The 23,042-nt window shown below is 35.1% G+C and overlaps 1 protein-coding gene across 2 annotated transcripts in view; it reads left to right on the top strand.

The window, feature by feature from the left end:
- The window catches only part of PTPRN2 (protein tyrosine phosphatase, receptor type N2), a 622,865-nt gene that overhangs the window by 272,689 nt on the left and 327,134 nt on the right, over nucleotides 1–23,042 (top strand). For both annotated transcript variants that reach the window (XM_025148316.3, XM_025148315.3), the window contains exon 11: nucleotides 6,037–6,116. In XM_025148316.3, the coding sequence (XP_025004084.2) occupies nucleotides 6,037–6,116 (80 nt within the window). The remainder of the gene's footprint in view (nucleotides 1–6,036; nucleotides 6,117–23,042) is intronic.

Below are 23,042 nucleotides of genomic sequence, written 5' to 3'. Positions count from 1 at the left end.
ATGTCCAGACAGACATTTGTTGCCCTCCCTTTGTCCGCCATTGCTGTCACTGTCTTGAAGAAGGCTGCCAGATTGGTCAGGCATGATCTGCCCTTGTTGAAGCCATGCTGGCTGTCTCACACAACCTCTTCATCTCATGTGTGTGTTGACATAGCTTCCAAGAGGATCTTCTCCATTTTCTTCCCAGGCACAGAGGTGAGACTCACTGGACTGTAGTTCTCTGGATCTTCCTCTCTCCTTAAAAATTGGAGTGATGTTTCCTTTTTTCCAGTCACCAGGGACTTGGCCTGACAGTCCTTCCTTTTCCAATTTGATGAATAACTTAGCAACCGCATCAGCTAGTTCCTTCAGGACCCTGGGATGCGTGTTATCTGGCCTCAGACAATGTTCATTCTCATGAGGCAGTCTCAAATCAGATATTCATCTTTAGTATTTTGCCATTGTCAAGTATTGATGGTGTTGATGTTTGTACAACATATCTTCTTTAACTTTCCCTCTGCAAGTTAGTTGGAAGCTGAATATAGAAACGTCTGCAGACTGTGTTGCAAACAAATGCATACAAATCTAGTGTATGTATAGGATATAAATATGAATGGATAAGATAATGTATTTTGGGTAGTAATGCAGCTCATTGTGGGACACCCCTTGTTGTTCTGCAGTTTGAGAAGCATGTTAAGAGTTTCCAGAGAAGGGTTCCAAGAACTGGAAAGACTCATATAGAAGACTGAAATAGGAAAAAAGAAAAAATCAAATTTATCATTGGATGTAAGAAATATGACAGTAGATACAGCTGTACATGGAGTTGATCAGTTCAGATACAAAATAAAGCACATTTATAAACGGTAAATATAGTAAAGATGGCCATTTTTATTACTAAGTCTAGGTGATGATCAAAATACTCTACTCAGCAGTTCAGGGAAGTTATTTAGTAGAAGCTGATACCAGAGCACATTACACTCTTCACGGATTTCCAGAATATTTGAGGTTCAATCAGTACCTGCTTATGTAATATAAATAGAATTGAAGCAATTATCCACAAGGCAACTTTTGATCAAAGGTTCTGTTCAAAAATATTGGTGAAGCCTGTACCAAGTTATTGATGGAATTATAGTTAATTTGAATAATATAGGGAGCTCAAATAACAACTATATGCTTTTAATCCATCTCTGTAATATATAAGGATGACCAGGTGCATTACTATGCCTTTACTATGCTCTGTAAATCATGTTATCCAAACATACTGTATTACAAAAACACCTCTGTTAATTACATGCTTTTTTTCTGTCAATTCAATTTGATGTAAGTACTTTATAGCTAATACTTAAAATGTGTAACACATTTACACAAGTGTGAGCATTTACTTTTCCAAAATTGAGAAGGTAAAAATGAGGCTGAAGTGCAATATAAACAATGCACATAAACTTTTAATTCCTAAACACAATAAGCACAGAAATATGTACACATTGCAAGTCATTAGTTCAAGCCCACCAAACATTTCCTGAAACAATTACCTTCACTGCTATAAAATTTACTTTGCACAATCCTCTGGAGCGTTACTAATTGCTTTTCTTAACCCCCAGAGATTAAAGGATTTTGAAATGAACATATAGACCAGTGGCAACTCTGATTTCAAATTTAAGCTTTATTAAGGCAAGCTCTGTTATACAAAACAGTGTAATTAAGAGACTGTTTAATGACAGCAATATCCAGTCCTGATCCCCTCATCTTCCTCCTTTCTTGAGAAATCACACTCTGCTTTTATTTTTTTTAAAGTATGATGCAACCTCAATTCATTTCCATCTGGCATCAGCTCTATGTCTCATCTTCAAGAATGCATATAACCATGTTGGCACATGTTCCTCAAATCCTTTTCCACTAGGGGGTATGATAGACTGTGACTGTATTTCATAGTAAACCTTCTGTATGATATTGTAGTACTAAAGTACACACACATGAGGGAGAAGAACAGGCACGCAAAGCATGGTACATAATTTATGGAGATTTAAATGCTGTCATTCATAAATGTAATTATAACCAAAGGCCTGAAAGTGATATGGACCTTGCCATACTGATCATGGTCCAGCTCTGTTTATTCAGATCATCCATTTGTTGACAGACAGAATAAGAATGTTGTTAATCTGTAAAACTGTTAATGAAAAGAAATACTTCTATTTTACATCAAGAATATTTATTTCTTTGCGTGTTGTGTGTTCTCCCACCTTCAGATGGGAAATAAAAACCCAAGGGGAGGGGATATTATTAATTCAGCAATCAACCTTCAAGTCGTTTTGGTATAAACACTGTAATTATTTTATCTCTAGTAAATAGAATATAAGACAACAGCACATAAGTGTGACAGTTCGCAATATGCTTTGAATGTCTTTGTTAAAAAAAAAACCCTAATATGGCTGAAGGCAACATTATTGAAATCTATAAAAAAAAGCAGAAGTTGTGACAGCCAACAGTAATTAGTCAGTAAATTTCTAGTAATAAATTCAGCAGGTCATTGCAGCAGATGTTACGTTTTGTGTGGAGAGAAGTCACCCTTTATGAGCCTAGACACCCGAGTTACGTAACTTTATTCAAAAATACATCAGAAGGTAGTATTCTGAAAAAAAAGTAGCATATGTGATTGTGGTAGTATAGTTCAGATACCTTCCAAGACTAACAAGGTGGATTTCAGTTCAGTTATGGCAGAACAGTCAACTGCACAATTACATAGGTGTAACCATAGCAGCATACCATGCACCTTGTTGGGAAAAAAATTGTTTAACAAAAATCTTATTCAAAACATTACTTCCATAGATGAAAGATGCTACTACCTACCACTTTTAATCTCTATGTTAAGGAAGAAGAAACACTGCATTGTGTGTATTAGATTTTGTTTATTTTTCTGGTGTCTCTTACATCTGTGTTATCTTTCTTGGGCATGGCTGGCTGGGCTCTGGCATGATGTTGCCTGCCGCCAAGCAGGGTCGTGCTGGCCTTGATTTGTGGCAGAGGTATGTTTGCAATTCATCCGGTCGTAAACAGTAGTGTGCACTTCAGCAAACCCTGGTATTTAGACAATTGCCATTAATATTAGCTAGGTTGCAGGGGGTTTGACAGCTGCATGAGAAAGTGGTCTTGCCTATCTAAAGAAAATTTTCTGGCTAGGAAGCATCAGGGTGCATTTTATACATCGCTGCACCCTGTCTCAAGATGGTCACTGTCTTCTTAAAAGAGTCTTTTTGAAAATATTTTGCAGTCAAATAATTACTGTTTTTTTTTAAATGGTCTCGTCCAACATATACATGAACAATGAGGAATTCCCCAAAGGACATCTATTGTTATTGAAATGTTTATTTATTGAGTGCTTTTGCCAGTAGCCCCCCATGAGAAAAATCTCATTTTATGAGCTTCTCAAGTAGACAGTTCCCAAAATATCTAGCAGAAAAGCTATTTTGACCATACAATCTTGGGGTCTTTTGTTTGCTTTTAAATAATTGACAAAATACCAATATGCAAAAAGTTGTGACAAGAGCTGCTTTATTTTCTTTATCTTGCCAATGTTCCTAATGAAATTGGGGTTATGTTGTGCTCGAGTATTTCCTTATGTTCAATCATTCAATTGTTACAATGGAGAAAAAATAGTATCCCATCCAACAGTGCAAGAATAGGCATGTGAAATGATTCTTAGATTTCTTCTTTCCTGCAGAATGTATGGGTATTAATATAATCCCTGCCCCATATGGAATTTTTATCCCACCCTACATCTCATCCTTTCTTTCCCTCTATTTCCCTACATCCTCTTAGCTATGAGGAGCATTGCTAGTGCTTGTGGCAGCACATTGGCACAACTCATCTGCTCTGAGTCCTGAGTACACTGGGCTTACTCAAGTGGAGTCAGCTTCTTTGTCTTTGCTGGTAAAGCCAAAGCGTAACTACACCGTGTTTGAAAGTTGGCGTGAATTCCAGGTTCTTGACTATAAAGGAAGAGGTGATGTAGATTTGGGAGAACTATCTAAAGTTCTTTGTTTATGTGGTCCTCGGTGTGGGACAAATGTGTACTAGGTTTTTGCCTGCTTTTATTTGAAGCAGACCACCAATTACACTGTGTCTGAGCAGCCAGAGAGGAATCATCATTTCTCTTAGCTTGGAAATGCAGGAAGGACAGTGCAAGATTGGATATATTCAGTGCATGATAATATCAAACTCCCAGGTGGCTGTTATGGTTGATTATCTCTATGTTAGTGACAGAACCGGGGAATGGCCTGAATTTCTGTAACACATTTTATGTATCTTAAGTAATGCAATTGTAGAGTATTATAACCAAACATACTACTTAAATGATGTTCATAAATGCTTTATAATTGCCTAACATTATTAAAATGCATTTCTTGAACATTAATGACTTGACATCTGGAGTATCCTTTAGCAATAAAATCTGTATTTTAGTTTTCTCCCACCCGGAAGAGTATTTAAAGAAAAATGGTTGATTAATGACAATTCCTATTAACTATAGAATAAAATACGCACAGTGCATGCTTTACTAGTAAAAGATTTAAAGGAGGCTCCTTAGTCTTACTCCTATTCCTTTTGTGACCTAAAAGCAAAATCTTAACAATCAATAGCAGTTTTCTTCTACCTAAAATGGAAAAAATTTCAAGGTATTTCTGTCTAGGATATATGTGATGCAATTAAGTGCTCGCACTTCATTAGCTGCTCTCCGTTGTATGAATGGAAAATACAACTGCAAAGTGTTAGTAAAAGAATAATTTAATACTTCATTTCAAGCCCTGCAGCAAAATTATTTTTCAACTTCTTTTATGTAGCAAATTTTCAGATTTCATTCTCTCATGAGTCATGGCCATATTAGGTCAAAGCATGTTACCTGTACGGTTCTCATCAATTTACCACGGCTGAAGCAGGTATTATCCATAGTATAATTCTAATGCTTCCCACTGTTTGTGTGAATAATAAAAAATTAGGCAGTCACATAACACCTAATATGTATGGAAACTGTTATCATGTGCCAGTTTTCATGTTTATTCAGCCCTTGCATTCTCCGCTCCTATATAAATATATGTTACAGTTACTACTATAGCTTGCAATCTGAAAAAATTTCTTAAAAATACTTTAACTATGGTTGGATGTGTTTTTTATATATATATGTTTTGGGGTTTTTTTTTGGTCTATTTATGCATTTGAGTATAATATTAGAATGGAAATATCTTTATTCCTTCATCAGATGTGCATTTAAGTTGGATATTATTGAGATGAGAGGAGAATGAATGCAGTATTACATCTCTAGATGAATCTCTTGAAAAATACGAAACAAATTTTTTTTGAAACCTTGAATACCTTTCTCTTCATTTAGCTAATTAGTTCCTTGCTCTGCAAATGCACCATAGGTTCTAAAATCATAAAGATCCATCAGGATACACCAAAAAACGTCACCACAGAGTTTCATCATTTCATAAGTTATTCATATAGAAGGAAACCTCTGTTGTTAAAAGATAGTAATTTGTGCCATCTTTCTTGTCAAAGTCAGCCATTAGATCAGCTAAGTCCAAAATCTTTTCCCCAAGTATATTCTTACGGAACATGTTTAACATATGTATTCTGAGAGTTTTTTATCATTCCTCTGATCTAGAGTCATGGCAATAGGACTAAACTTGTGTTGATGTTAATTTTAAATGTTTTTTTATATAATCTTTTTAGATGCTGATTTCCAGTGAAGTTCTGTGTTGCTCTTGGATGAATAATAATTTCCATGCCTTCACTTTTCCATTTTTGTAATAAGAATAGTGTTTACGGGACTGTTTTGAAGTTTAGTTAATATCTCTGAAATTCTTTCAGACAGACATAAGACACATGCATAAAAAAAGAAAAACCACAAGAGGTATAAGAATGTATGCAAATGTAGCTAATGAAGCAAAAGGAACAGGGCTAAATGGTGTCTTAATGGTTTCTCCTTAAAAACCTATTTTGAAAAAGAATATTATGCTGTGTATCTTGATTATGAGTCTTACATTTTTTAATAATCTTTTCTAGCATGCTGGGACCAGCTGTGACCTTCAGAGTGCACTCAAACCTCCAAAACATTTCAACTGCGGATGTTGCCAAAGCAGCAGGTAAGAATCCTTATCCTCCATTGCAAAACTGTGGCCTCCCAGTTTAGAGGGCTGTAGGCAGACAGGCAACATGGAGACTGCACATTCTCCCTGGAAGTCTGGCATTAAGAAGAGAGACAATTGTGGAGTGAGTGGCTCATATGGGAAGTGTAACAACTCTGAGTTAATTAAAAATGCCCAAGAACTCAGTGTTTATATGGAAAATGGATTGAACAGAGACAAATAAATATGGCTTAGCATGGTGAAAAACTATTGGTGTTGTCATGAGCTCAGAAAAATAATTAGATTTTTTTTTTTAAATGAGAATTTAATAGCGTTGTGTTTTGGATACTTTCAGAGGAAAAAAAAAGGTATTGTGTCTTAGCCTTAACTTCCAGATCAAAAGAAGATATAAACATATATAAATTTGTTGATGCATTGTTTATGCAATTTTCATGACCTGTTAATCCTGAGAGTAAATACTGTATATCTGGAACGAAACTGCATCTGAATAAATACCACTGTTCTAAGGACTGCTCTTGGCTTCTGATCAATTTGGCTGCCAACTATATTATGGAGGAGTTGTTGACTGAAAGAAATAATTTCTGTAAAGTAACGCAATTGATAACTGATTTGTTTCCAAATTACCTAATTGATAGCTTTTAAAAATGATAAACAAACAAGTTGCAATATTGCTTACAAATAGGAACAAAAAGAAGTTCATTTAGAAAACCACTGGGAGCCCAGAACTGTCCATTAACAACTACTGCTTCCCTATGGAAGAATTCAGCCAGGAACTGGAAAATCTTCAATTTTGTGCAGGACTCTGTAGGATCAAGGATCTATTTTAAAGTGTCTGTAAGACAATAACCACATGCATTAGTACAGATTAGGAGATGATCTGCTGGAGAGGAGCTCTGCAGAGAAGGACCTGGGTGTTCTGGTGGACAACAAGTTGGCCATGAGCCAGCAGAGTGCCCTTGTGATCAAGAAGGCCAATGGTATCCTGGGGTGCATTAAAAAGAGCATGGTCAGCTGGTAGAGGAAGGTGATCCACCCCGTCTACTCTGCCATAGTGGGCTCACATTTAGACTACTGTGTCAAGTTCTGGGCTCCACAGATCAAAATGGACAGAGATCTCCTAGAAGGCCTAGCGAAGGGTGACAAAGATGATAAAGGGTCTGGAGCATCTCCTGTATGAGGAAAGGCTGAGTAACCTGGATCTGTTCAGCCTGAGGAGAAGACTGAAAGGAGATCAGATAAATGTTTATAAATATCTAAATGGAGATGGGAGGTGAATGGATGAGGCCAAGCTCTTCTCCATGGTGCATAGCAATATGACAAGGAGTAATGGCCTAAAACTTGAACACAGGAGTTTCTGTACAAACGTGCGGAAGTACTTCTTTACAGTAAGAGATGGAGCACTGGAGCAGGTTGCCCCAGAGAGGTTGTGGAGTCTCCTCCTATGGCAATACTCAAGATCTGTCTGGATGCCTACCTGTGCGACCTATTGTAGGGAACCTGCTTTGGCAGAGGGTTGGACTCGATGATCTCTTGAGATCCCTTCCAACCCCTGCAATTCTGTGAATTGTGGACAGGATTATGCAATTTCTCTTACAATGCAACATAACATGAAGTTGGAAGAAGGCAGGTTCAAAATACATTAGAATGCTGTTATAAATGTTATAAATAGTTTATTTCAGCAAAACTGAGGAAGTATCGTTAGTTTTTTCTTCCCACTGGGATCAAAGTAGTCGTTTTCACTTTCTTTGCCTTAAAGATTTCTGACAAGGTAGGGAGGTCTTGGGGGCAAGAGGCAGTTCTCCAGACTCACCAGCTCATTTTAATCATTTAAATTGTATTTTATCTACTACATATATCCGTATTCCAGCCATTTCCTAATTTCAGTTTGTTTAGTGCATTAAAATTTTCAGGTTTTGATTGCTGCAGAAGAACATTCGTGGGAGTCTTACATCAACTCCTGTCAGTATGTCACCAAGTATAACCGTATTTTTTATAACTAAACCCTGTATTTGCCTTTTAGCAAAATAATAATAATAAAAATGATAACAAAAATAAATTGTATATATGTCCAGGAGTCAAACATTCTAAATTAAAAAGTATCTCCTCCTTTTCTAAATAATAAATAAAGATGCAGTAGCCTGACAATGTACTTGTAAATCAGATCACTTATTTTAAGCAAACTTTTTCTCACTCACAAATCTTTAAAGCCAAAACCAAATTTAGAAGAAAGAGCAACAACAGTATATACTTACATAAGATTTTTTTCAGGCTTTGGCTGTAATTAGAAGTTTTAAATTTGAACAATTTATTGAATAAAAGGATTCAGAACCATAATTTAACAAAGGCAAGTGATGTGGAGTAAATCAGTGAATATTGCCAGGGGAGGCCCAGGTAAATATGTTACACCATCTTGTTTACAGAAAATGAATAGACATAACTGACAGAAGAATTTCACTGTCCATCCTTAAATTGACAGTTTTGTTTCCTTAGAAAATAAACAAATTTAGAAATTGAGGTACTCAGATGCCACAGTAATTATGGGAATGTAAATTATCTAGTTTTGCAGAAAGGAATCTATTTCTGCCACTTTTATAGTAACTTCTTGTCTCATTACTATACATAGGAACATTCTCTGTGCAGCAATTATCTCTTACTATTTGTGTAGTATATATTTTTGTAACCAAAATGGATAAATTACATCCTTTCTTTGCATTGTTTAAGTTTAAACATAGAGAACTATGTTAAAGTTTTCCATCCTCCCCTGTGGAGTTTAACAAATATACAGGTTAGAGAAGGCGTGGGACTCATAGCAAACAGATGGATGACTTAGAGTATCTACTGGAAAACAGAGATAAGAAATTATGGTGATAAAAATGGTTTACTGTATTTTCCTGGTCTTCTTTGTATGATCCATTGTTCTTTGTATGCACAAGACCTACACTTAGGAGAGAACAGCTTTCCAAAGTCTTTCAGCTGGTTAGACATTTTATCTGGCATCTCACAGTCCTATTCTTTGTAAATGTTTTTCTTACTGTTTTGCACTTTCTAGGGCTACACACTTCTATGGGAAATCTAAGAGGAGAATAATTTAAAGTTCTGTATATCCTACTCTCGCAGGCTATGCAAAATACAATTAACAATACCTTTATTTGTTTTTTCACTACAGAGCAGAACTGCCAATGTTTTACCAGTGTTGCACGCTTTGATGTTCATGATGTAGAACATATCTTGCATAGTGTAACTGTCCTGTGACCTCCTTCTGTTCAATAAGCCAGACTCAATGGTGCATCACAACATGTTGATGAAATAAACTTTCTCTAGACATAGAAGACCTGTTCTAGGAGTAATTGCACTTGGCACATGACATCATTTATACAAATGAGTATGGATTTCATTTCTCTTCAGTTTAAAGGTTAGAAGAAATCTCGTAAAGAACAACTATCAGGAAGATAATTCTATTTATGTAAAATTGCCATATAGTCACCGTAGTAATGAGCAATGAATTCAAATGTGTACAGCTTAATAGGTAATCCAGAATAACAGAGATAAATGCAAAGACATTTAATGTAACAGTGATAATTAGAAAAGAGGAAACTTCCCAAGTTTCCAAATACAGAATTTTAGCAAAGGATGATTAAAATATGATCACGTATTCTGCTCACATGAAAAAGGGATGGAGGAGAGAAAAATCCTGTGCAAAGTCATTTACTTATGTGTAAATGTAGCCTTTCTCAAGTAAGAATCATGCTTGTGCTTTATTTGGTATTGTATAAAAAGCCAAGAGCTGAGATGTTAAAAAATTGTTGAAGAGCAAAGTGATGTATGCGTAGTATTGGCATATTAGGGAGGGGGAACTGTAAGTACAGCAAAAGGCAATGTATAAGCAGATATTGAAGAATTAGCAGGTCTTGTGTACAGCTTCTTGGATCTAAGGTATTTTGTGATATACACTGTTAAAACAAGTCACAAATTTTCACTTTTTTTAAAAAAAACAGAGATTTTGAAGATATATTAGAATATTTCGAAATTATTTATTTATTTAATTTCACCTAGATTTTTAACTGGCTATTGATTTATGTTTCTCTAGATTGCTGTTGTCTTGCCTGTAAAACCAGTGCTTTCAAAATTTGCATGATTTGAGAGCAACCATTAATCTTGACTTAGGGAGTGAGTTGCTGAACGATTTAACCTTCTTGTCTAAAAAGTATTTATTTGCCAACTTTCTAATTCTTCAAAAAATTGGAGAATTAATACCCTGGGATGGTGAGAGCAAAAACACTATATCATTGCATTTTTACTATATAACAAGTTAACTAGAATAAAGATACTGTCTGCAAAGTATTAGAATGAATAATCGCATGTAGATAGAAGTCCTTAACATTTTAAACAACTGCAGATGACTGCATTTATAAAAAAATATTGATTTTGAGATTCAGCATCTACACATTTTGGTCATTGCCCCAGCTGTTGAGAAACATCCCCGGCAACAAATATTGTAAAGAATTTTTGATATTGAAAATCAATATTTTTGCTAATATTATCAGCTCAAAATAACCAAAATAGGATTGTTAGCTTTTAGCATTAAACAATACCTTTGAGATGAAAATAGTATTTCAAAGCTCTTAAAGTTAACTTACCGTGTCTAAGCTAATGCCGTCTCATTGATTTAGTGTGATCCATAATGTCATAGTTTTAATCTTAATCAGGATGACTAAATGACCTGTCATGTTAGTGACCCTGGACTCGATTGTTGAAGGTACTTATGTCTTATTCTCCTCCAATTTGTATCAATTTGTATAATTTCCTTATAAATTCAGTCGTACAAAGATTTATTGCAAACATATTTTTAAAGAATTAACTGTGGAAGTACAAATGATTGGTCTACACCAAAGATGCATTCATTTTTCGCTGTTTGCAGCAGTTGGTAGTTTTAGCCTTTAGCAAAATTGAAACATACATTTCAACTTTTTAGCAAATTTGATGCAAGTCTAAAATATTACGAATTATTTTATATGAAAATTCTCTTGTATTCATTCTAGTCATGAAATATAGTTCTCTTTGTATTGGCTGGGGGAAGTGGTATCTTTTCAGCTTACAGCATAATAGAATAAATTTCATGATCTGAACTTCAGCAAAGTAAAGCATACAGAGAAGATAATTTACGTACATCACAAAATCAATTGATGAGGATCTGGTATGCTACTTAAATTGATTGTCTTTTAATCCCAGAAATGCTCCTGAGTCTCAATTTTTTTTTTCTAGCCAATAAATACTGACCACACCAGCATTGCTGATAAAAACATGATAACTTTATATTATTATGCATCATTACAAAAAAAAAAAAAAAAAAAAAAGTTTTCTATGAAGCATTCAGGCAGAACTGTCTTCAAATGTATTTTCAAATAATATAACTTTTTTTTATCTTCACATTATAAATCAACATATAAATACATACATATAAAGAATGCGTAAATGTAGAGAAAGGAGATAGAAATAGGAACAGGACAACGAGGAATAAATCTTCAACAATAAGATTCATAATTCAGCTGTAATAAAATGAGTGGAGGAAGATGAAAGCCTGTGGTTGAATTCCTTCCCTCTCTCTAGAATTTTGTAGATCATGTAATTAGATATCTTTCTGTCTGAGATAGTAAGAAAAGGTGTGTCTTTGAATAATTTGAAGTTCATCTTTGAAGTGAACTGACAGTTTCAGTGTCAGAAACTTTGGACTGTGTAGCCAGGAGGCTGTGAGGTCCATCCGATTTCATTTGCTACTGCCCTGATTTAAGGTGAATTACAATTTTTTGGTCTTTAATATGAAAAGTAAAATTTTGACAGCTCTTTTCTGTTGCTAGCTCTCTTAAGTCTTTTGGATCAAAAACTGATTTCTTCTGCTCAAACCTCCTTAGTTCACGTTGTACTTTTTCACCTCTTGACCTCTCTGTAGTGGATCGATTCCCGTTTACCTACTGTATCGTCAAATCTATCAGAAGTATTTTCCTCAAATTCTTCCAGTGCTGAATATGGAATGTCATTATATTTTTGAAGTATTATTCAGAATCTCCTCTGATATCAAATATCTGATATGATGAGAATTTCCTTCCCACCTTGTTCTAGTGAAAAACCTTACAACTATGACAGCCAATATCCTCTTTATCCCGGAATGAGTTTTAGCAGTTTTAGCAGGTAGTATGATTTGGTAAATATGCCTCAGTCCTGAACAAGAGAAAATGTCCCTATTAGCATAGAATCATAAAATCACAGAATCATAAAATGGCTTAGATTGGAAGAGACCTTAAAGATCATCTAGTTCCAACCCCCAGCCATGGACAGAGCTGCCCAGTGACTTCATTCTAACAGTGATGCTCATTGCTGTAATTAGTAAGAGTCTTACTGAAGACTCTTCCATAAAAGAACATCAAGTTAGTAAAAAACTGAGATGAAAACAAACATGCTGTTGATGTAGTATATATATTGATGCTTAGAATCTGATAGTTGATGCCTGGACTAAACAGGTCTATCAAAGGTACAAAGGTAAGCAGAACTGAAGCTTAGAAAAATATGTAGCTGCAATGACTGATTTACAGCTACTCATGTTTCCATTAGTTGTTTTTTCTACAACCTGTAGTCAGGCCTATGAAAGTAGGTAAGAAATTTGGTCTCAGTAGATCTAATTTATATCAGTTTAAAGGTTAATAATGATTATAAGCTGACTTTTTTAAAGAGTCCTCTTCAAATAATGTGTAATATAACTTAATGCATTGTGGAGTAGAATTCATCTAGCTCAGTTACAGCTGCCTAGAAGTTAGGCATTTACTTAAACCATTTCTAAAGGTTGTCTCTACATTCAAGGAAAAAAAAAGGATTGTCTGATGTATATATGTTGATGATAGTCATATCAGCAGATAATAAAAAAATTGAGGGGTATTTGATGTAGAATTTTGTGCAGGAAACTTTCAGGATCTTCCTTCAGTCCCTGCTTGGTAACATACTCAAAAATATTTTTCTATTTCTAGATCTCATAAGTCTTCCAGTGCAAACCATCTTTTCACCAGCTTAAGTCTCCTTCATTCACAGTGTCCAAGGGTAACCTACTGAAAGCTCTTTAAGAATTCAAAATTAATTTATTATTAAGCAAATTTACAAAGATTTGAGTTTGGTAAATATTGATTCATGTAATATTTTTAAATAATCCAGTTCCTGCAGTCAGCTTGTAACACAGGATGAATCAGTCACAATGCATTTCCTTTCACAGATATCAGAAAGAGACATGTAATTTTTAAAAGGACTGTTCTCAGCTGGTATAAATCAAGAAACAAATGCTGTGCAGACCCTATCACTGGGAATGGGTCACTGGAATAAAATGATTGCTTTTTGTAGTTTTATTTTTTTCTATATAGCAGCAGTACTATTGAGGCAAACTGTGAACAAAGTATCAAAATGTTCTGAACCTGAAACATTGGAGAACTGAATTATATTATGATTTACAAAAAAGCAAGCAAAATTCTCCAACCCCAAACCAACCAGTTTAATGTCATATTTCGTCATATCATTTGGCAAAATTGCTGCTATCTTATTTAACATTTTTATGATAAGCTACCCACTTTCCAGAAAAATGGAAATATTTATGTAAGATGGCATAGTCCATAATGATGCTTGCAATTCCAGACATCTTTAAACATTATAGGTCTTTAATAAAGTATAATGTATTCATGTGCAGTATGCTTAAGGAACTGTATTTGTTACCAACAGATCATAAGCATATTTAAAGACATTATTTATAAATGATACAGTAAGAAGAAATCTAGTAAGGAAGGATATCTAACTAGCTAATCTAAATCTAGCTAGCTTTTGTATAAAGAATAGGTAGGCAGATACAATATTTTTTTTTTCATAAATACGTACCTTCTTCGGTAATTATAAACAGGAGAATTAAAGAAACTGCAATTCAGGTCAGGTAGTATTTTAGCCTAACCTTAACCTGAAAAAAAAGAACAGTCAGAATATTTTGCAGCCATTAGACAGATTGATTATAACTTTTCAAAATGTAGAACAAGATAAACTTTATCATTTTAAACTATATGTGCATATAAACAGTAGGCATCAAATTGAACAGAGGACAAAGTCATACCAGCTACTTTAGTGAGAAAATTTTCTTTATCTGATGTAACTAAATATCCTATTTTTAGTGTATGAAACTGGATGATTAGCAATCTTGTGATTGTAAGTGGTGGCTTTCCTATCAGCCAAATGTAAAAAAAAAAAAAAAAAAAGAAGAGGTAGAGCAGTACTACAGGGTTCTGTCTGTTATTTAAATTACAAGAAAAGAACACAATACATGCAGAATCATCTTAGAATCAGGCCATCGTCCCTTTTTGTTGGTGAAAGGTAATAACGTGAAGAAGCACTGCGCTTTGGTAGCAATGGTCAAGGTTGGCTAACCTGAAGCTGGTAGCAATGTGTTCTCACAGTAGAGCACAATTTATTTTGGGATGACATCTTGGAAAGGAGGCACAAACATGACCTGGGATGAAAGGGCAGTTGCAGGATTTTTGCCTGACAAATGCTTAGTTCAGAGGCCCATCAGAGTCTCGCGTTATCTGTCTTGAAAATAGCCCCTTGTATGACCTCCTGCTGCTGATAGCTTGTATGGGAATGTACCTGAGAGAGGAAATAATGAGCTCTTGACAGTGGGACAAGAATTATTTGAGAGCTTTTGGAGAGTTTGTGAACAGAAGTTTGCTGTATATGTACTCATACTGATCAGCAGATTTCAGTTCCATGCTTCAATACTGCCTTCTTTTGGAGCAGACTTTCTCCTATGGATTGAAGTCTACTTCAGCAGCTGCTGCTGCCACTTGATATGCACGGCCCACAGAGTTGTTGGGCAATATTGTGACTACAAGGCAAGTGATTGGATGTCCATGAGGTGTGTGTTTTCTGGCATGTAAGATAAGAGGGAATCACATTTATACCTTCAATCTTGATTTTTATTTGGAGGAAATGCTTTTTATTCATTTATTATTTATCATGGTGAAAATTACGTGCAGGGCTAATGACCATTTTGATAATTTGAAAACAATTAAATCTTTCTAGTATTATCCAGTCTTCAGGGAAACATGATAATTCTCTTTGTTCTTCCAAAAATATATTCTATAAATTTGAATGTTCCAGATTAAGAGAAGTTGTATGGCTTATTGGTGGCTAAAGTCGAAAGATATGCTAGATTTAATCTAGCTACAAGTTTTCACGAAGTGGGTATAAATTCTCTGTACCTCTCTTTTCTTGTTTTTAAATCTTGTAATATGGGGGAAAAAAAAGGCTGTAACATAATGATTGTCTAAAACATACTTCAGGGGATAAACAGTATGGTCTTCTATTACTTAATAATTTTAATGTGTTCCCATGCTGCTGCTTTTCTGCATTCCCCCCTCCACCCCCCCAGTTGCGTCAGTGCATTTTGGTAGAATGATACATTGAGGGGATTATTTAGTCCATTCTCCAGAATGGTGATGGGGTTGGTTGGCAGGAGATCATATAGCTGATATTTGATAAGCTATTAAAAATAAGAAAGAAAGGAAGGAATTGAAAAGGAGAGAGAGAAAGGAAGAAGTAATAAAGAAAGATGAGAAAGAAATGTGCATGCCAAAATCCAGAAGGTGCTTCTTGGCAAAGTTTTATAGACATTTTAGATCAGTAACAGGAAAAGGTAGGTAGCTACACCCCATTACTCCTTCCTAAACAGCCAGGTAATTACTTTTGGCATTTTGACAAGTGTTTGCTGGAGTGAAGGTCAAAGCTGTCAGCAGAGAAGATCTATGCTAATCTGCTCAGCTGGGGAAGACTCAGGTAGATAATGTTTTGTAATTAGAAGTTGTGGAAACCAGTTTTCACTGTATTTTGGTCCTGAGTAGAAGTGAACTAATAATACAAAGTAATTTCACTTATCATAGTTTACGAAATTGGCTAAATGTACACCTACAAGTACGCATACCATGTGAAATTGGAGAAACATGGAAAAACTGATACTGTGGTATAAGTGTAATATATTTTTATATGCATATGTATGTGTGGCACTGTATGTGGTGTGTGTGTGTACCTTATATGTATGTCTTTGTAATTAGGCATACCTATAAACAGAGATGCATAATGCTAATAATTTTAGTCTGAATTTTAAAAAATATTGTTCATGTAAGGAAAATCAAAGAAAACCAAAAGAAAAAATGTACCTGTTGAAGTGGACTAGGCTGTAGAATTTTGCAGTAAATTTCACATGGAAAAATTCACTGTATGTAAAAAAAAACTCCTCTATTTTTCTTACCAGATGTATCAATTTCACTTAATTGAGCAATAATTTATGAATGAATTCCTATAATGTATTTTAAACTAAGAAGGTACTTTGGTGAAATATAAGAAAGTAAGCACTCCTTCTCCTTAAAAAAAAAGTGTACATATTAAAATAATTATGAAAATAATTACTCTCTTTAAAAAGTACATAGGCTGCTCTGAAAGTAGTGCCTTCTATTCATTTCCATGGAAACTACAGTGGATACAGAGCACACAACAACACTGTTTCATAGAGCAAATTCTCAGCTACAAAACACTACTTTTCAACACAGTCACCACGTGTAGCTGTGCATTTTCACCAGTGATGAACAAGAGCCTACATACCGCACCTCCAAAAATCTGCACCAGTGGAGATCACCCACTGTTTCACAACTGCTATGGTGACATCATTGCTGGGGAAGTGTTCTCCACACAGTCCATATTTCATCACCATGAGCAGATAGAAGTCAAAAGGAATCAAAACAGGACTGTAAGGCGGATTTAGCCTTTGACATTATGGGCCAGCATAATAAAAAGGGAGGCATTACTATCAGAGCAACTCTCATATATTTTTTTGTAAAGTGCTGACTACTTTTCATGTCATTGTACTCCTGTTCTGATCAGGCTAATGTAACACTGACTTTTCTCTTCTTACTGTGCTATTTGTGCAGTAGTGTCTTTGTATATGTATATATGGCAGAAAGAGAAAAACAGGGAGCTTTTCATAGGGGCACAAAGTGCTCAACAGTCCTCCCAAGCCCCAGCTATGACCCTCAGCCTTCATTGATTGTACATATACTTAACTGTTCAGCCCCTCTAAGTTTGCTTCTTGATTTGAAGTAGCTTATATATGAAAGCCTTTCATGGTGACCATGAAATTTATGCCAAATGCAGAGCACAAAAATGCAAAACTTCAGAAAGTAATGACTTTCAGCAGACTAATATGTATCTTTGGAATGCAGGTCAGAATTGGATGACTTCATCTTCAGTCTAAACCTAGGAAGATAAAGGGATAGTATTTCAGTGTATGCAGTTGGAGCTGGGCAGGAACCTCATAGTAGTAGACGTTAATAAGGGCCATTTTTTGCTGTTGTTTTTAAGCTTGATCAGCTCTGCCAGACAAACTGTTGAACTGTCACCAGCAAAGATGAGTCACAGGGATGCAATGCTGTAATCCTTTTTCACTTTACATGCAATTCAGAGGATACAGTTAAAGAGCAAAAATAAGAGTTAAAGATTTAGATCTAAATTTAAAGAAACAATGGATCCATCTGAAATAAATCTGACTTTAATAGAGAAAACAGGGGGTGCTGATTTCTTCTGGATTTTGTGGTAAGCTTTTTGCAGGAGAAAAAATCACTGCAGGAGCTGCAGAAGATAACCAACTTTGGAAAGACCAGAAAATGCTCATTTTTTCTTTATATTTTTCTTTTTTTTTTTTTTTTCTCTATGCTTCATTCTCTGAACTCTTTGTGATGTTTCTATCTCTAGCATTTTTCCTCTTCAGGGGAATCACCACATATTCATTCTCTTATTTCACTGCCATTTAATAACTTGAGGGTATATTCTCTACTCATGTGCAGCGATATAGTTGTGAAACTCACATTAACATTAATGGGAAATGTGCAGCTAAAATCAGCCACACTGAGTGTAGTTACTGCTCTTGGCTGCAAGACAGATTGATGTGTTCAAACAAGTTATTTCCACTTAACAACTGAGAATTCAACCAAGTTATAGTATTATTTTCTGTTAAATTAGAAGTATTTTAACATTATCTTTAATGCATTTCAAATTGAGAAATCTACTTACTGTGAAGCCATTTATGTTAGGGTATAATGCTTACAAAGTTAGGTGACGTTTTAAGCTAGTAAACTTTTATTAACGTCATGGCTCCCAATACTCTGCTTTCTGTAAACATTAAGAAAATGCATTAAGAGTTATTATTTGGTGGCAAGTTAGTGTTTTGTTAAGGTACTTAGTAAAGGATTAGATGACCCTCTTGATTTATCTGATTTCAACATGGGTGAATTCTAATGATTATAATGGTATTCTACGTCCCCTGTGATTCTGCTTTTCCTTTTTGGTCCCTTTTCTCATACTCTTTCCATCATTCATTTTCCCGCTGGCAACAGAGCTCTCATAGTATAACGAAAAATCTGAAATCAGCAGAGTGGATGAAAAAAGAACTGAAAGCTGAGTGATGTGGGAAGCCTAGAATATCAGAGGTACAGATAACTGTTTCCAGAAGTGACAGTATGGATGAGGAAGCTGATCCTTTTCTCTTTTTATTGAACTGGTGATGAAGCGTTTAGCATATTTATATATATATTTTTAACATACTGCTCTAGTTTCTCTGGTACTCTGCCAGAGTGAATAAATGCATACATCTTTTATGTTACATTGGTTTCTTGGTGCGTTGCTTGTAGGTAAAAACTCTCGGAGAATTTAAGAACTCTAATTTTGTCTTTTAGATATGTTATACTTCAAACAATCATATTTATGTGTAGGGGCTTATGTATCAAAATGAATTATAATTTACCCTTAAGAGTTTTAAACAAAGTTAGTGGAGTACTGCCATACAGTTAAATAAATCTTTGCTTTAGACAGAAGGCAATAGGAATCTGAGACTCCTCATTCCAAAAGATGCTTAAATCTCAGATTTCTTCATGAAGAAACAGAAAAAAGTGTAAATGAAAGGTATGAAGGCAGAATGGTTAGTAACACAGCAGACGGCCCATGGCTTGCTGTCGCTATCATATGTTATATACTTCAAGTCCAAATTTTGGTGCTCCTAGGAATAGCTTCTGTTTGGCCCTTCGTGCATATCTGGTAATGGCTATAATTATCATTGCCAGTTTATCACAGAATATACTGCTACTGTTGCTGAGTATCATGAACCTCCCTAGTTCCTCTTCTGTATAAACATAAGCAATTCACACATGTTCATCAAATGATTTTTAGTCATTAGTGTCACAAGATGGAAAACTGAGTTTGTAGTAGATGCCTATAGAGATGTGCAAACTTCTGTTACTGGCCAAGCCTTACTCACATGCAGGCAATTATGTGGGAGAGGTTATCTGTGTTGATACTAAGATATATTAAAATTTGATAATGCAGTTATGTCTCTTATATTTAAAGACAGTCTCCAGTCTTTCAACATCTCATTAAAAAGGTAATACCTGTAAAGCAAGCTATATAGGAAAATAATAATGTAACCACTTTGGTCTGAATTTCCCTAGTATTTTTCTTATAAACACTGCAGGAAATAAAATGTGGCTACAGCAACCAGATATGGTAATTCATATAGAAATTAACTCTAACAAAACATCACTATGTGGTATGTCCTTTTCTGTATGATTCTCAACCTTCTTTTTACGCCTGAACATCAATGAGAAAACAATACAGGGATTACTGTGAGATTTCTATTCTCCACTTCTATAAAAATATTAAATGAAAAAAAAAATCCACAACAAAACACAGTTACTGTCTGGTACAAATGCAAAAAAAGTCTCATTTAACACTAGAAGGACATGGAGCTGTTGAAGTGGGTCCAGAAAAGGGCCACAGGGATGATCAGTGGGCTGGAGCACCTCCTGTATGGGGACAGGCTGAGAGAACTCTTCAGCCTGGAGAAGTGAAGGCTCTGGGGGTACCTTACAGTTGCCTTCCAGGATCTGAAGGGGGCCTACAGGAAAGCTGAGGAAGGACTTTTTATAAGGGCATGTAGCGACATGATGAGGGCAAATGGCTTTAAATAGGAAGAGCGTAGGTTTAGACTAGATTTTAGGAATAAATTACTTACTGTAAGGGTGGTGAGTTACTGGAATAGGTTGCCAAGAGAGGTCGTGGTTCCCCCCTCTCTGAAAGCATTGAAGGTCAGGCTGAAGGGCTGTGACCAACCTGGTCTAGAGGGAAGTGTCTTCGCCTATAGCAGTGGGTTGGAACTAGATGATCTTAAATGTCCCTTCCAGCGCAAACCATTCTGTGGTTCTGTGATTAAATGGTATGATCTTGAATGTTTTTATATTTGCAACATCTGGCCTTGTCAGATGTTTAGACACATTCATGTGTCTAAAAGAGTCCTTGAATGCCTTCCAAAATGCAGGGACAGGTTTTGCCCTTGCCTTAAGTGCAATGGATACCATAGGTCTCCTCTGGTATTACCTTGAGCCCATGTAGACTGTAGACTCTTTAATTCTAAAAGTTGACCACTTTGCCTAAAATGTTGGTATACAGAGTGTCTAACAGTAAATGGGGTAGAAACAGAGGTAGAACATGCCTGCTTAAAATACCTCATGCTTTATATCAATTAATGTTTAAATTTCCAAGATTCTATATACTTATGGAGCTGACAGTTCTCTTTTATTTAGGAAGATTTCTAAGATGAGTACATGGATTAAAAATTCATGTTAGTATTTTAGATTTCTCGTAATTTTCGAGGGAGTATTCCAAGATTTAGATATAATATTTATTGTGATTGTTAATTAAATTCCTGTATCAGCATTTTGGTCTATAGAAATTTCTATACAATATACTATAGAAATAGTTTCTTTGCAATTGACATGTCATAAACTAATCAAAGTTTTCATAGATAGTTCATCTTTTATCCTAATCCTGAAATATTTCTTTTGAAAACATTGCAAGTAAAAGCATGACATTCTAATTTCCTTTTTTATTAATGTTATTATTTTAGTTTATGAACAGTTTTTTCTGATTTCCATTTTTATTTTTTTAGGGCATAATTTCCCACATTTTTAATACAAGACATTTCTTTTTATCTGTAATTAAATCCATAACTTGTTATTCTCAGAATGTTATTATGGATTGTGACTTGACTGTTACAAAAAATTAATGACTTAAAGAGGCTCCTAATATCAATTTGGTGTGAGGATTTAATTTATTATTCATTAATTTTGTATTCATTGTAATAGCAGTAATCATTATGAACTCATTGGATAGGTATGAAAATGTCATGCACATTATATTTCCATAGGAATTCAGTTTGTTAGTCATCTCCAGGAAAACATAAAATGCCATTCATGCATTAATGGTGTCACTTGTTTCTTTATAATTCTATGCCTGTATTTTACATAAAACTCTTAATATGTATAAGCTGTACTGGAGTTTTGAAATTTCAATACATGTATAAACTTTCTTGTCTCTCCTTAAAGCAACAAAAATTGTGTTGTTTAAAATCAAGATAGATTGTATAGTGTCATAAGCAGCATGAAGCTAATTTCACATTTTATTTTAAAGAAAAGCTTTCAAATATTGTAGGTTTACAATGATAAAATGTGTCAGTTTTTGCATTCACACAGTCCTGCTTTGACAGAAGTGTTCAGTTTAGCAATTCTAAATTTATTTCAACACTAATTCATGTCTTCATCAGAAGATAAGTAATTTCCCATTTAAAATGCTTTTTAATGAAACGGTTCTTTGCTTGTCTATAACGATGTTTGCATTTTGTATTTAAAAGTTTCTATAATGGAATTGCAATTGCAATTTTTTTTTTCCCCCATAAAACTCAGATGCATCATTCTCAACTGCCCTATATTTCTCAGACTAACATCTTTTGGCTGGTAAACAATTCGGCTCATGTTAGAAATGAGTTGACTGTATGCTTCAGAAAAACAGCAAGTATTTAACACCATGTCAACTAATTACAGTAGCTGCCTTGCAGCTCTGTGTTGAATTGGAGTTGTCCTTCTATGCACAGACCCAATCAGTCATGGTCAGTATTGTGTCAGCTAACTCAATTCTTTGTAATCAAATTTAAGCGTAAGAGTGGATTTAATCTTCTCTAACTCAGGTGCCTGTGTTTTGGATACTTTCAGTGTAAGCTAGTCAACCTCAGCTCCTTTCACAATCGGTTGAATGTAATAAGTGCTTCCAGAGGGTAATTCATTTCATCCCATGAGAGGTGTCTGTTTCATCCATATCTTTTATAACTCATCTATCTCATACATGTCTATCACACTTATGATCGGTGTTTAAGATAGGTCGAGTATATGATTCACTCAAGGATCCTGTTATTCTTCACTAACTACAACAGTAGTCTTGGTTGAATTTAAGGCCAAGCAAGATCTCCTTATGAAAGCAAATCCCTTGGACCTGCCTCAAGCACCTTTCAAGCACATTTTGGAATTAATATGGACTGAGAAATCTTTTGTCGAGGAATAGGCACCATTTTTGGGAGAAAGACATTTCTGCCTTCTCTTATGCAGAGAAGATGGGGTGCAGTTTATTAAAGAGCACAGTCTGGAAGCACTTAGTGGGCACTGAGCAAAAATCCCATGTGGCTGGCAAATGCTGCTTTAGAAAAATGCTCATTTCTCATGGCTCTGTAATCTCTGCCAGTTTCATGCTGATATCTGAGCTTCTTGGTTCATCCCAGAGAGTGTGCTTCTGTACCTAGTCAACAGAAAAGTGAAGGAGAGGGGGAAAGGCTAACAATTTGTTGATTATGGCTTTTTAAAGTTATACCCACTTCACTTGCGCTTCTGCTTGATGCATAAGGTTGATGATGACTGTGAGGCAGTGGAGGTGTTCTTGAATGGCTATATAGTCGTATTTATGATGTCAAATTTCCTAATGTAT

The sequence above is a fragment of the Gallus gallus genome, chromosome 2, assembly GCF_016699485.2.
Source record: "Gallus gallus isolate bGalGal1 chromosome 2, bGalGal1.mat.broiler.GRCg7b, whole genome shotgun sequence".
NCBI lineage: Eukaryota > Metazoa > Chordata > Aves > Galliformes > Phasianidae > Gallus > Gallus gallus.
This window is presented reverse-complemented; position numbering and strand designations above follow the sequence as displayed.